Genomic DNA, 16,952 nt, shown 5'->3' on the forward strand with positions numbered 1-16,952 from the left:
TGTTGATTCCTTTCGAACTTGTAAAAATTCTAGTTGCACTCTGGCATGTGTATATGCAAGACGGGAATTTTATAGAAATAATCCTAGTATTTAGTCAACAGATGACTGTAACAAATATATGATTGTTAAACGCTTTTTAACCGTTCCGTGGACTCCTAGCGTAATGATTGAATGTCTTCAAGACATTGAAGGTACAATCCTTACTATGTGTTATAATAAGGAACATTTATCTAAATTAATATTCCTATTTTTTCATAGCTGATAGAATGAGAACAATATACACTCGTGAATTGAATTAAAGTTTCAGTTCAAATTCCGAATAGGTTCAACTTTAACATCTTCAACTGTTGCTCGAAGATTAATATATTCGAAAAGATGCATCCGAGAAAGTCGAAGATTACATCGGCTGAAAACTTATGAATATTGTATTGAACAGTAGTTTGAATGATCTGATTAATCACAATGGGTAATTTCGAAATAAGGAGAAATGAAATACATTTAATGAAAAAAGATTATTATAAAGACTTTACCACAAAGGTGTACCCAAGTGTCATACGATTGTGACCCGGCTTTAACAGTGGCTTAATCAAATAGGCGACACGTAGGATGACGCCACTTGAAAATACAACAGACAACATTTATTAAAACCGTAGCATTTCACCTGACAGTTGCGGCCATGATGAATTGTGTGCTCAATGTCAAGACAAGCTGAGTGAGAAAGAAGTTTTAATGTATTGCCAGGCGAACTACACAAGCTAAATCGATTAACATATGCCAAAGCAACAAATAAAGCATACACACTTTTTTTTTAAGTTCACAATGAATAAAATACGTTTTTTGAAATGTTTTGCTTTTAATTTAAAAGACTACACAATATTATACATTGAAATATACAGCAGAGCTTTTACAATTCGAAAGGTCATAATTCATCTTACATATCTAAATATTAAACCGGGTTTTATGCCCATAAGAAGCAATCGGTTAATATTGTTTCTGCTGCTGCTGTTTTTAAGAGAGTTTCACTTCTAATTAGAAATATAGACCATGCCTCAGGGTTGTCTGGTGTACATGATATCCATTTTCTTATTTTATTGAAATCCGACCAAACAAAGCATGAATCCACTTGAGTCGGGGAGCTAAATAAAATACTACTTCAAGGTCAAACACCAGCAAATGATAAGTGCGAGGTGGATAGATTCCGCCCCCAGCAACTCCTCTTTGTCTAAAACATCGCTCATGGAATGTGATAACTAAATGACAAAAAGAGGCTCATTTATTGTAACAATTTGTTAAGCTGCAGCATTTTAGGTTTTACCTTCGACGCACAGATTAGTCACTCAACGGTTGCATGGGTTGTCGGAAAAGGTTTGTTCTAGAACAAACAAATGAATGGCCAAAAAGCAACATTGTCACTTGCACTCGATTAATTTGAACTTATGCGCCTTAGACGCATTTGCTTGCAACTTTTAACCGCACATACACAAGACAATGACGGATCCTGTTGCGAACAAATCTTCGGTTTTAATCCAACAATAAATTCTGCTCTTTATTTCTTAGAGGAATTATTTCAACGTAATTAGTTCATCGCGTTCTTTTTAACATAATTACGTTACCACAAATATTTTAACGTATCTAATTCAACGTATTTTTCCATAATAATTGCAATATTATTATATCAACGTAATTATTTTAACGTAATTATTTTAACATAATTATTAAACATAATTATTTTAACATAATTATTACAACGTAATCATTACAGCGTAATTATTTTAACGTAATTATTTATACATAATTATTTTAACGTATTTACCACAACACAATAATTCAGAATGTCTTCGATTTTTTTGGATATCCTATTGTTATCTTTTATCCTCGAGTAAAAATTGTCTATTTAAAGCACAGAAAAAAGTAATTTCTTGGCTTTTATTTCATCTTATTATTCTTTAAAATGTTTGTTATATTTTTACTGTTGCAATGACTGATATATTTCGTAGTTACTTTGAATTAGCACGATTTATTACCAGTAATCGCTCATTGGCAAACAAATAGTTAATATTCTCTGGAGAATATGTAAAAATAACTCTACTCATGCCTAAAGTAATTCTCTCTTCTTTCCATTATTTCGCAAATTATTTACGTTTTTGCCACCATTATTTTACACTGATTTCTTCATGATAGATGCTATTATTATCGCTTTTATCAATTTTAATAACAACAATTTTCCTCGAGATTTCAGTATTTTCGCTGCCATTAGAGTCTGAGGGTGATTCCCCTCCTTCCGCAATCGAATAGCAACCTCTCTCCTCGGTCAGCAATATTTGATCTCAGTGGAAAGGAGCAGGATAAGATGACTGGAAACAAAACTGAGATAAACTGAATACATATACAACACCTGGTATTTTTAAAGTTTCACCGGCTTTAGTACAGACGAGGCACAACGATGCTTAATTTCGGTTGGGTAACGGAAACCTATGTGTCAAGGCGATATATATATATATATATATATATATATATATATATATATATATATATATATATATATATGAAATAAAATGGAGGTGGAAGGACCTGGATACTCAACTTTCGCCCGATTTATGCGGGCTTCTTCAAGAGGGATGGTCATTGACGAGAGAGTCGGAGGATTGGGGCTATATATAATGATGGGGGAGAGCAACGTGTTTTCATTATGTAAATTAGATATCATATATACATATATATACATTTTATGAGAGAAAAAATAAATAAATAAGAGTAAATTAGTGTAGTGGATTACGTCTAAAAGTTAAAATATCGTAGAGATTATGATATCTAATTTACATAAGGAAAACACGTTGCTCTCCCCCATCATTATATATAGCCCCAATCCTCCGACTCTCTCGTCAATGACCATCCCTCTTGAAGAAGCCCGCATAAATCGGGCGAAACGTTGAGTATCCAGGTCCTTCCACCTCCATTTTATTTCATATCGTCGGATTTGATCCAGCTCAACAATCATATATATATATATATATATATATATATATATATATATATATATATATATATATATATATAATTTGAATTATAAAATATATACTAAAATATATATGATTTTTCCAATGGGCACGATTTTAATAAAGCTCAATGTAAACGCTTTTTTAATTTCGGAGCATATATCAGTGGGGAAAACCCAAAGCTAAATACATGTATAAATATATATATATATTTAAATATTTTATTTTTATTTACACGTGTTTCGTTGAATGGGGGACCAACATCATATAACTCAGAGACACGTTATATGTTCCTTGGGGGAAAACAGTTCCAGATTTCATACGGATTAAAATAACATTTTATCCGGTGAAAATAAATGGAAACATATAATGTTATACATTTTTTCTGTCAACGGATTCATTGCATCCAATTTCTATGTTTACGTCGCATCCAGCATAGTTCGGTTGTGTATACTTTAGAAAATATACAACAAGGTAAGATAGATCCTTTGAATTATTAGTTATAACTCAAACTTGCTGATATTTCGTTTATAGTTGTTGAATTAACAATTGTTCTGCAAATCATAAAAATAGACCTAACAGTCTCTGCACGGGAAAGTGACTTTAACTATGAAGCGTTTAGTTTTATTCGATTTAGCTTTAACTAAAAAGAAGCCCACCCCCTGAGTAAGTTTTTATACGCCTTTCAACAGTTATGCAGCTGACCGTGCTGAATAAATGAAATGATAAAGTTACTATTTAGAAACCCATTCTTTAAATGGGCTGTAGGACTTAAAAATCTATTCTGCATATATCAATTTAATAAACACACACACACACACACACACACACCGTAAAAGGTGTATTCATCTTTAAAATCGCATCTAAAAATAGAACAGATCGTATTAAAAGTCCATTCTACACATAGAGTCAAGAAGTTTTTTTTTTTAAATATTCTGTTTTTTCATCTAAAATTTTAATAAACAAACAATACTGTACAAATTTAATTGAACTTAAAACGTCCTATCTAAAAGGATCACATACTTTTTAGATTATCATTAACACTAAGTTTTACGGACATTTACACGAATACCCTTTTTCGGAACTTCACAGAAACGCATTTTTCTTTTCATCCTTTCATCTTCCTGCCACTTTTGTTTAGTGATGTATTCTGGTTATTTAATTACGCTAATTCGCAACCGTACGTGTAAGAAAGCCATTCTGTTGTAGAGCGGGTGTTTGAGAGTCAATAAATGGAGGAGAGCAAAAAAAAAAAGGTGTCACATGACACCACAAAATGGCCGCCTTCCAACCACTGCGGGTCCCTCATGAGATTCGATTTCCCATCCTCCATCTGCCGTGGCAAATTCAGCTGACTTTTTCTGTGGACGTACTGAAAATTACAGTGAGGTAGTGCTAGCGGTACTTATCCTCATTGGTGAAAGTTAGATTTATCAGCGCTTTGGAGTTATCCTTATTTATTTATTTATTTTCGTTACATGTTGGTTAAAATAATATATTTAGTTTCTTTGGAAAATCATTATTTGGAGAATTTCAAAATTTACAATATCTATAAAATACTAGACTATATGTGACCTGTTTGGACACTGATTTATCTCGGGAATATGTAAACTTGTTAAATTTGTTTAATATAACAAGTATAAAGAAACAAACTCCAAGTTTTGTTATATTTCTTATTTCTGTCGCTTTGTTTGCCCTTCCCTCTCCCTCTTACTTCTCTCTCTCTCTCTCTCTCTCTCTCTCTCTATATATATATATATATATATATATGTATATATATAAATTGATCGATATATATATATATATATATATATATATACTAGCAAAAATGTCCATCGTTGACTGGGTTCAAAAACAGCCTGCAGAAAATAGACTCTGATTTATGAAAGTATGATAGGTTATGAAAAGGAAGGGGTCTAAAGAGATAGCTTTGAATTTGGGGGTATCAAAACCAAAGCAAAATATGATGAAAGTAAAAATAAAATAGATAAACCACATAATTTATTATACCATTCCTGTTCACACTGAAACACATATAACAATATTCTGTGAATCTATATTAAAAAACCTTGTAAACTTTGTGACATACTTCCATTCTATGGAGGTCAGACGCGAACGAAGATCCCATAATTTTATTATACCATATTTCTTCAAAGTGAAACATAATTATCAAAGTATACTAACGCAGATAGATATGAAAAGTCTTTATTAAAGTTTGTGCCTATTTCCATTCTATGGAGGCGAGGCGCGAACGCAGATCCACAATTTTATTATACCATCCCTATTTAAGTTAAAAAAATACTTATCAAAATATTATTATGTACATCTATATCAAAACACTTGTAAACGTTTTTTTTTAATTTTTAATTTTTTTGTTTCCATGCTTTGTGGACCAGGCGCGTTCACATACCCCACAATTTTAATGAATCATAATTATGCCAGATTAAACATACCCATTCCTGTGTCTCGATACCTCTTCTATCATTATATGTGATCAGTTTTCTATAATAGTCAACCATATAGTAGCCTATTAGTGATTAGACACATACACATACACCCAGCTTTATATATATATATACATATATATATATATATATATATATATATCAATGCCATTTAATTTGTAGTTGATGTGGGAGAAAAAGATACACACACGCATATATATATATATATATATATATATATATATTTCTCTCATCGAATACAGATAAAATGATGTTAAGATTGTTATATTTGCTTTTTTTTAATAAACTATTCCAACATTTTTCTATTTTTTAATAATAAGAAAAATAATAATAAGAAGAAAAATAAGGTAAGTTGGATTTATAGTCAACGCGTTTACTACGGGTTGTGTCACCAGTATAAGCTTTGTTAGAAAGAAAGTGATCGATAAAAAGTTTGTAAGAAATACGGGTCATGGGAAGATAATTAGAATTAAGACTAATTTCTACATTTATGATCGCAGATTTCTAAAAAACAAAAACAAAAAAAAACATAAAACAGAGGATTTGAAAAGTTGGAAACTCTTCAAGAAGTGCAATTATAGACAACTGAATTCCTCTTTCACAACAAAGATAACAGCATAAATTACAATTGCTCGCACCTGACCCTATCAGAAACGTGTAGACTTTGTTTGGTTTCAAGTTTTTTTTATATTAATTAAATCCTAGAACCATATAAACTTGAATTTAATACTTTAAATAAATACTAACGATATTCACCCAGCTTTGCCCGTGTGATTATATATTGCCGTTCATAAATAATTAAAAATATAATAACCTTGAAATTTCTTCCTTTATTTAATAACAATTCTTACCGAGCCAGATTGTTCTATAGACATTTGTTTTATATTTTTTATGACATTGATAGTTGAGAAAATAAATGAACAAAAAATATGGTCAATCGTTTGTGTTTACTCCTATTTGTATGAAATAACTGCATTGTCTGAAAGATACTAAAATTTTGATGTTTGGCTCGACTTCTAAGTTCACTTATATGAAATGTGTGCATGCAGAAATTTAATGTCAATGAATAATTGTTGTATCGTGCAACTAAATTGGTCCTGATGTTCAGTTATTCGAAATGATCGAAATAAATGTCAAAAATTTGTTTACATATGCATATATAATATATAAATGTCTTATATATAGTGAGTTAATATAAAAAATGTTTAGTATCTAGTTCAATACTGTAAATGTTCTCGAATACGCATATCACAACGTTAAATTCTCGTCTAACACCTACTTAAACGATGGAAATACTCTGAATTAATTACATGGCTTTGTATGAGTATACGATAATATATTTTATTGTCTAGAAGCATTTACTTGGTCTTCGAAACTTAGTCCAGTAATAGTGATCATCCAAGATGTCAACACTTCATTTTTATGTTAGCCCTTGGCCTTTCATATTCAATATATATATATATATATATATATATATATATATATATATATATATATATATATATATATATATATATCGTGGATGAACACTGTTGAAATATTTATGATATTAAGGGTATGGTCACTGAAAGTTGGTATTCTATTAATAGACACTGCCGAGAGGAACTGACGAATCAAATTAAGCCACGTTTTGCCAGCAACCAATCAGAAACCAGAATTGCACCATAAAAATATTGAATCTTTAGGCATCCCAGCACAGTTTTTTTACGTCCACACGGAAGGACCATTTGCTGTTTGCCTGCTAAATTATGAATTCCACGAGCTGTACAGAACAGTTACCAACTAGAAAATTCTTCATCTTAATGACTTGTACAGGATAGCTACCCATCGGAAACTCTTTTGAAATTCAACTTCAATCCAATTTCAATTTATTCGTTAAAAACGCAGTCCAGAAAAATATCATCCAGGATATCAACACTCCATTTTTATGTTAGCACTGGCCTCTCATATTATTTCTATAATCACGGATGAAAATAGTATACTCTTAAACTCTAGTCATGTTTACTTTATAATTAAATTCCATTCTGACTTATATATTAGTCCGCTTGTTTTTGGTTCTAAACAAACTGAAAAACTGTAAACGATATAGTCTGAGAGAATCTCACTAAATTTCCACTGGTTGTATTTAGTTGTTTTTTTTTCTCCTTTTAAACATTCATTTTGTCGCATACCTCCGCCTTTCATGAATAAATTTTAAATGCAGTATTTAAATAATGATTTTAAGACATTGCAGATAATTTAAAATAAGTAATCCATAGCTGGAGTGTTATGGTGACTGTTGAATTCAAAATGATGGGCACATGAACGAATAAACTCATGAACAGAATATTCTGGAGTAATGGATTAATACGCATTTAATTAATTATATGTTAATAGAGGGCGAATCAAATCTCTTGCGTCTTATTTGTAAATTAAGTCATTTTGGAGTTTGTTTAATTTCAAATATACTATTTCATCTGTCTCCACTCAGAAAAAGAAAATGATACAAGATTTAGCTAAAATTAAAAGTTTTTTTTTCCTAATAAATTGACTTGTTGTAGAAAGTTGAAATTTCCTTAGATTAAAATCCTAGGTAATTATTGTGGAGAATTCATGTCTACTTGCTTCTTCACGAGCGGAAATTGAGATACAAAGTCATTTTTCTTTATGTGGGAAATTCAATTCCTGGATTGAAACAAAAATTATCTTAATTCTTTAAAGAAAAGTTACCCCATCGGCCGAAAAAAGAAAAGATAGCAAAATAGGCAGCACACTTTACTCTTAGCCAAAATGAGAAAATGGAAGAAGCTGAAGCTTTAATAGTGAAAAGAAACATTGTAAAACAACATAAGTCTTTTCCTGCTCATTTTGGTTGTTTCTCTCATATGAAATACAAACGAGCGACACAACCATTGCGAAACCCTGCTTTTATCATATGCTACACAAAACGCAGCGACTTTCTGAAAATTATTCATTGGCTATGAAGATAGGCGAATGAAAATGTCTGTTTTTTATTGTTTTTTTTTACAAGGGTGTATCCACTCATTAAGATCTGAAGATCACTCGAGCATAAGGATTAATGAGTTTAATAAGGTCAGTGAGGCAACAGCGTAGTAATTATTAGCGATGGAACTTGGGAATAATTTGATTAATTAAGGCGACGGCTCAATAAGAACTTGCTTAAACTGAACTTAAAAAAAACACTTAAGTTATAGTAAGCTGGAAAGCAGACCCGAGACATAAAGTGCCATAGGCAAGCAGTTCAAGGAAAGAAGATTTGTTCATAGAAATTGTGTTTATATTTATCCACAGATATGACTTGAGGAACTTGTTGACAGTGGTGGTAGTTAGACAAGTGTTTGTTGTGAATGTTTTTAGGGGGTTGCATAGATTCAAACGCAATCAAGCACTTGTCATGAGAATACCAAAATAAACTCGCAACGTATATTCTGTGAGAAAAAGCTTGTAGGGAGGACAACATCTACTAGATTTCGAAGCCAATTTTTTACCCTGTCGAGGCGGAAAAAAAATGTTCCGAACAAGTCCTCACCATATGTGATAAGAGCACTTAATAATGACGAATTTGGCTCTTATACAGATACAGAATTGCCAGCCAGTTTTTTTAGTCATTATTATTTATAGAACTTTATGTGCATATTCTATCGGGTTTGAGTAAGAGTGCATATATTGTCGTGCATGAGATTAAATTTATACGTTTTTTTTTTTCTGTTAAAATGTTCTTTGCATCTGTTGTGTGTCCGCGCATAAAGTGTGAGTCATGTATAAGATAGAATGTCGAGTGTATGTATGGCAATTGGTGTGTACCTGTATGTCTGCATGTGTGGGCGTGTTTCGTTTGATGGGTGTGCGTTTTTGAGCTATCCTTAAAAGCACCAACACGACACGAACGCTCGGCTAGTTTTAGCGCGCCAGGGGTGTTTAAAGTGTCCAATTTGTTTCATTCTTCTCCTGTACTTTCCGTTATTAGCACAAGTGCAGAAAAGGCGGGAGAAGAAATGGCAAGGGAGAAGGAGGCAAAGAAAGAGGGAAAAGTTTGAAGGAGGAGGAGAACAGAGGAAGGCGGATGAAAAGGAAAGAATGCGCCGAGGAAGAGACGGATGTGAAAGGAAAAAGAGTAATGAGGTAGAGGAGGAGGTTGATTCATTATTGGTTCATTTGTGCGGTTATGCATCCCATCCTGTGTGAGAAGCGATAACACTTGCATGCATTCATAAGTGCGATAACTTGCGCTCCTTTTAGACGGCCATTGTTCGTAATTGGCTCGTCACGATTTATTCCAATGCCCTCAATATATGTACGCACCTAATATATATTTTATATAATATGTATATATATATATATATATATATATATATATATATAATATACTATAAATAGGGAATAAAATGATATATATAAAATATATTTTAAAATATAGTATAATATGTATGTATTTAATACCCTCATGATGTATGTATGTATATATATATATATATATATATATATATATATATATATATATATATAATATCTAGAATATTCTAAAATATAAATGCAGAAATCGTTGGAAATAGAGGACAACTTGAACCAGTTCATTTTCTTTAAAGTTCTTAGAAAACTAAAGAAAGTCATGCTTATAAAACGTAACTACTCGTTACTTATTTAGCCATTGTTTATATTTACATGCCTCAACACGAAAGCAGATTTAGACATAAGGTCGTTACTTTTTGTGGGAAAATCCTGACTCCCGAAAATAACCGGTCTGGATGAGAACACAAATTTCCTCAGCTTAGAAATCCGTTAAAATTTAGTACAAAACATAATTAAATGACTACAGCAATAAAATACTATTGCTGTTGGTCTGGTGAGTAATATTCATATTTTATATCACCGACATGGTATACATGTGAAGACATTTAGTCCCGCCTTCTTTAAAATATTAAAAATTCAAAAGTATCTGTAAGGATCTAGTTTTGTATCGTAAATCTTTTGGTCATAATAAAATAAATGCCGAATAATTATTCCGCATTTATTTCACCAAACGTACTTTATTGTTGCAGAAAACATCCGAAAAATCAGCTGAAGACGTGGTTATATACTATCAAAACTGATGTCAAATCCATCTCTGATCCATAGATGTATGGTGTTTGCCGCTGATCCCAGGACTTGCTTTTAATAACTTCAATCCTTCTCTGTTTACAGAGAAGGATTGAAGAGAGGGATTGAAGTTATTAAAAGCAAGTCCTGGGATCAGCGGCAAACACCATACATCTATGGATCAGAGATGGATTTGACATCAGTTTTGATAGTATATAACCACGTCTTCAGCTGATTTCGAGGAAATAACTTAGTTGATTTAAATATATCTCCTAATTGAAAATTCTTTAAATATACATATACAGCGTTTTGTTTTAATGGGATCAAGTAATTGCTGTGGGAGACCTAAAATATGATAGCTTAATGCGGTACAGAGCATACGCATTTAAATTTGTGACAGATCTAACCTGCTCATTCATTCTTATTAGGCTCGCACAGGGTGGAAATAAATTTATAATGATATTGTACCAAGTTTGTGTTAGATTCTTTGTTTTAACAATTGCTTCTCTCTTTTTCATTCTTTCTCTCTTTCTGTCAGTCCCTCTCTCTAATATATATATATATATATATATATATATATATATATATATATATATATATATATATATATATATATATAATTACGTTTTATACAGAATTTAGAAGGAAAAAATGGTTAAATCAAATAATGTGGGTGTGTTTGCTGCGTTTCTGTATACATATTTTCCTGGCAGTCGGTTGATCTTCAACTCGACAAAATATGCTCGTCGAGAGCACTTGTTCAACTTAAAGATAATAATTGAAGGATTTATGTCTGAAGATTCTGCCATTGCTTCCTGTTTGCCCTTCATATTAATGCCTGCATGGTTTCAAAGAAAATTCCACCCTTTTGTATTTGTTTTCTATTTGTGGTTGAGCTCACCAAATGATAAGAATGAATCCGACACATCACTTTCCATTTCGTCAGAAAAAAACTATTTTCTATGCGAAAAACGCTATTTATCAATATATTGTGTGATAGGCAGATCTGTCTCAGATATATATATATATATATATATATATATATATATATATATATATATATATATATATATAGCCAGTAGAGTTTAGTTTCCTAGAAGTACATCCAATGAAACAACATTTGTCTACCAAAATAGTGCTCAATGAGTGAACAGAGCAGGTATATTAATTTTATTTATACAAACATTAATGGCTACATATGTGCATACATGTTTCTGTAATCACCCACGTTGGGTGATTACGTCCTCAGGCCAAGAATTACCTTCAAAAAGTGATGGTTTTATGATTCCAACGAGAGAAAAATGTATATTTAAAAGAGCGTAGCCAGCAGCAATTGTTGGTTTTTAAAAGTTTTATTATTATTTTTTATATTTTAAGATAGTTTCATAGTGCGTTTCGAGTCGTCTTCTTTAGCTCTTTTCAGATATGTTTTAGTTAAAAGTTTTTTATTTAGAAGTTGTTTTGGGCGAACAGTCCAATGGATTCTTTCTTTTTTGGAGGTCATTTTAGTTCGGCTAGCACGATTGTGCTTTTGAAAGATATGTGGATGTGAGACTAGATGTCTCCAGTGAGATTGGTTAAGATTTCATTCGGTAAGTGTTTTACATTTGGTGGGCGGGATGTGTTAAGTCTATTTGGTGAATATTTTATGATTTTTTCTAATTTGATGTGTGTGTGCGTGTCATTGAGTAACTATCCGTTCTGTGCGTGTATGTTGGTGTACGGATTAGAATCTGTGATTTCTTCTTTTTCACATGTGAGTGTGCCTGTGTGCGTTCCTATTTACTTGTCTCACCACGAGGGCCCATTAGGTACAAGTTCGGTTTCCAATATAAACATACATACACAGATACACACATCCATATATATATATATATATATATATATATATATATATATATATAAATGTGTGTGTGCGGGTGGGTGTGTTGTTATTGGGATGTTTTTAATGCGAGTGTGAATATATATATACATATATATATATATATATATATATGTACATACATAATGAAATAGAAAATAATTGATAAATATATCAAAATGAATTAAAATAAGTGTAATGGAATACATACACACACATATACATACACACGCACATATACACATATATACGTACATATATACATGTGTGTATATATATGTGTGCGTGTGTGTGCGTGTGTGTGTATGTGTGTGTGTACATTGATTAAAATTACCTTAGTCTAGGGGTATTTTTCCTCGAATAGGGGCAGAATAGTGCATTTTTCCCTAATCTGCTTAGTTTGGGGAATCGGTATTATATTGGATGTGGGTGTACGTGCCTGTACAGGGTACGCGTGCGTGAGGGCGCGTGTGTGTTTCATCGTGCTTGATTTGATGTGTGTGTGGGGATTCACACTTTTATAAGCACGTGTGCGTGTAAGTGTATGTTTAGCTTTGCTTGTTTATATGTGTTGTTATTGGGATTTGTTTAATGCGAGTGTGAATTTTGTAATGGACAGTAGTTGTCCGTTTGGGCATTATCCCAAATTTGCCTCCACTGCATGTATGCATATTAAGTTTAATGTTGGATCGATGCAAAGCTACTCTATTAATGAGGATTTTAGTGGCGCCCATGTAGGATTTCTCGTGTGTTACCAATTGTATTATAGACCACATTTTTGGAGTTGTAGTCTAAGTCTTTTATTTTATTTTGAATGGTTGTGTAGGATTCATGAATGTGCATGTGTTTCCCCCGCCCCTAATATTATATTACTCCACATCGTTGTTTGTTTCATTTTGTGACTCATAGTGTGGTGCTTTGTATTAAGTTTCGATGAAGTAAGAATGCGTTTTAGGATTTTTTATTGGCGTTTGCTTTTTATTATGTTTGTTGACTTAAGGAAGTCGTTTAGTTGATTTCTTTTGGTTAAGTAGGGCGAGGTTTTTCGTTATCTGTGAAAAGTTCTGGATTATTTGTGTGTGTGTTTTTTTTTTTGTGGAGACGTGAGTTCGGATTTGTTTTTGGGGGTGTTTTCTGTTTATTCGATCCATTCGTAGTTCTTAAGTCAGATTGTTTGGAAATATTTGTCTGTTACTATGGGGTAGATTCTGCGTGCTAAGTTGTAGGTATGAATTTTATGCAGCGTTTGGGGTGATGGCTTTTAAAGTGTAGATATTGTTGGGTGTGTGGAGGTTTGTTGTAAATGTCTGTGATAATGTTATTGTTCTTAATTTTACTTGTAATTTTTTTAGAAGGGAATTTCTGTAGAGCTTTGTTCTTGGTTTAATTTTATGTGGGGATGTAGGTTTTGAAGTATGATGTGTAAGTCCTTGATGTCTCCCCATCGAAGTATCTCCTCCAAGATACTATAACTAGTTTTTGAGTGATGTGGCTAGATGTTTGTTCTATCTTTTCATATAGAGCCTCTTCTAGGTAGGCGAGTGTAAGGGTTGCGTGTGTCGGTGCCATTTTTGTTCCCATTGCTTTACCTAGTATTTGAATATAGTAGTCCTTGTCGAACTCGAAGAAATTATTGCTTAGAATTATGTCTATACTTTCCATGACAAATTGTTTTTTGTGAATCTTGGGTGTAGTATTTGTGTGTGTCTGTTTATCCAGTAGGACATTGCTTCTTTTCCTAAGTCATAGAGTATGTTGATATATAAACTGCTAACGTAAAATGTAACTAGTAGTGCCCCGTTTTCTACTGTATGTGGTAAAGAAATTAAGTAGTGAATTTCGCCCATTACCATACCATCGTTTTCTTTTAATTATATTTTGCGCCCTCCATTCTATGTGTGTATTTAACTTACAGCTAATTTATGAGAATAATAATCCACAGAAAAGAGTAATCTTATCTTGCTTATAGGTGAATATTTTGATTAAATTAGAAACTAATTCGTCTGTATTTCTTTCTTTTGCAGATGCCAAACGAAGGGAACAGGCGGCGTTGTTCGGAAAACACCAACCCCCGAAAAAGAGACGGAAATCGAGAACCGCCTTCACCAACCAGCAAATATACGAGTTGGAGAAACGCTTCCTTTATCAAAAGTACCTGACGCCCGCCGACAGGGACGAAATCGCACTCAGCCTCGGACTCACAAATGCTCAGGTGATTACCTGGTTCCAAAACCGACGTGCCAAGTTGAAACGAGACCTCGAAGAGATGAAGAACGATGTTGAACATGCCAAAGTGGTCACGCCTCAGCTTAACAGTCTGTTAGTGAAAACCCTAGTAAAGAAGACGCTCGATTGTGATTCGTTAAGCCAGCAGCAACCAATGATTGAGGAGGACGATGAAGATTGTCACAGTAAAGACAATAGCGTCACATCATAAAAGTGAAACAACCAAACGTAACAGAAAAAAAAAACTGTTGCGGAGAAAATAATGTGAACGCATTTTCAAGTCAGCAAAATGTTCTTGAAAAAAATTATACAATAAAAACGCGAAAATTAAGAAAATAATTATAATTTCAAACAAAATCTTTGATGTCTTTAAGTTTGATAAAGTTGTCAAAATAAAAATGTATTTTAGTTACATTTGCACATGGCATTTTTAAAGATGGAGAAATAGATAATTATTTTTCATTTTGTTTATGGACTTGTGTGTGGACTAAAAATCGTCACGTTGTTAATACTTGGATGCATAGACATTTTATGCAGAAGGAATTTAAACAACGAATAGAAAAAAACATTCATTGCATTTTCTTAATTACGCGTTGTTTTATTAATTTCTCTTTGAATAAACTTATCTTTATTCAGATACATTACATTCACATTGTTTACGAATTAAAAATAATAAATACAAATTTTCCGCTGGTAGGAGTAAATATACTACTAAGGAAAAATGAATAATACATTCAGTTTGCCAACAAAATATATCTATTGATACTGAACAATATCATATCACAATGAGATGGGCAAAAATTGAAGAGAGACACTACTGAAAATGTTGGAAATTTAAAACTGAATAAAAGAAGTATTTGTTAATCTTAGAATGGAGAATGAGATGAACGATTTTTTTCCTTCATTTTTTCTTGTTTGAAGAAAAAAAAAGATCCTCATTTGTGGGTAAATAGTGCAATTTTTATTTACCGAAAATTCACAGACAGACTTTTCATCCGTTGAAGTGATAGCGACGATGCTAAATATGTTATTGTTACTCAGTGTTTTTTTTTCAGAAGTTAAACGGATTTTTTTTTTAAATTTTACCGAGATAATTTTTAGTTATTTGGCGCCAAATATCCTTTGTAAGTTTCAAAAATATTTTTTAAGGAAGACATGCATTGAACTAGAAAACTTAGACTCTTAAAATCAAATTGATTTGCAGGAGAATTTATTTTATTTCTTATCTACTTTGCCTTTATATATATATATATATATGTATATATATATATATATATATATATATATATATATATATAAAGAGAGGAAGAGGGGGGTCTACGGTTTGTTTCAGTGATTTTACTGCTCGGAAACTCTTTGGATATTGTTAAAAAATAAGCGAGTATTTCCAAAACGACATATTTCCAGATTACTAGTTGGAATGTGGTTAAAAAGATGGATCCAAACTACTGAGCCACCTTTGAACACTTTAATGAGTTTAAATCGATTGATCCTAAGATATGTTCAAGCAATCGAGCCATTATGACATGTGTGTGTATGTTTGCTAAAGTTAAAAGAAATTATATCACCACTGATACAGAAAAAAAATCATCTATACGGATCCAGATTTATGACTCTTTGTTTCATTTTACTTCAGTCGAAATTCTCCAAAATCAATGAACCCATTCTTAGGAGTTAACACTTAACTTCTAGATGAGATATATTATATATTCGACTATTTAATTAACGTCCTCTTTAAGTCTCAAACATTGAGTAAATAAAGTAGTTGAGAATATCATTTTCCTCTCCCCAATTGACCATTTAAATGTGTAATGATATAAATTTTCTAAGGTCTATTAGACTTACTGGATTCCAGAGCGAGAATCCATCGAGTCTTGTTAAGTATCCAACTTCCTGCTATTATTTCTGATAATATCACTTGGATAAGATGTACTATTACTCATGAAAGGTGGTGTGAGTTAACCATACCGAGAAGATCTCATTTGGTCCGCAGATATTATGTGATTTTAAATATTTAGTTAGTGTTTACTTCTAAGGAAAATTACCCTCACCGGGCTTTTCTAACAGACCCCTGTACAGAGATACCGTAGAAACTCGAGCATAGTGTCTAGTAAGCATTCAGTATATATATATATATATATATATATATATATATATATATATATATATATATATATATATACATATATATATATTATTTAACCTTGTTCTAAAAATAACAAAGAAAAATAACAAAAGACAAACAGTGTAAAAATATAGACGGATCAAATTTTCTAATTTCATTGATGTTAATTAATAAATTTTAAACATCGTATCACAGGACCAATT

General features: G+C 31.9%; 1 protein-coding gene across 1 annotated transcript in view; it reads left to right on the forward strand.

The window, feature by feature from the left end:
- The window catches only part of LOC145283592 (uncharacterized), a 191,309-nt gene extending 175,801 nt beyond the window's left edge, over positions 1 to 15,508 (forward strand). Inside the window, exon 2 of the mRNA XM_080132519.1 lies at positions 14,423 to 15,508. Coding sequence (XP_079988645.1) covers positions 14,423 to 14,835 — 413 coding nt within the window. The 3' untranslated portion in view covers positions 14,836 to 15,508. The remainder of the gene's footprint in view (positions 1 to 14,422) is intronic.
- Positions 15,509 to 16,952: the final 1,444 nt, after the last annotated feature.

This window comes from Euprymna scolopes, chromosome 8, assembly GCF_053919585.1.
Source record: "Euprymna scolopes isolate OS-2025 chromosome 8, ASM5391958v1, whole genome shotgun sequence".
In the NCBI taxonomy this organism is placed as follows: domain Eukaryota; kingdom Metazoa; phylum Mollusca; class Cephalopoda; order Sepiida; family Sepiolidae; genus Euprymna; species Euprymna scolopes.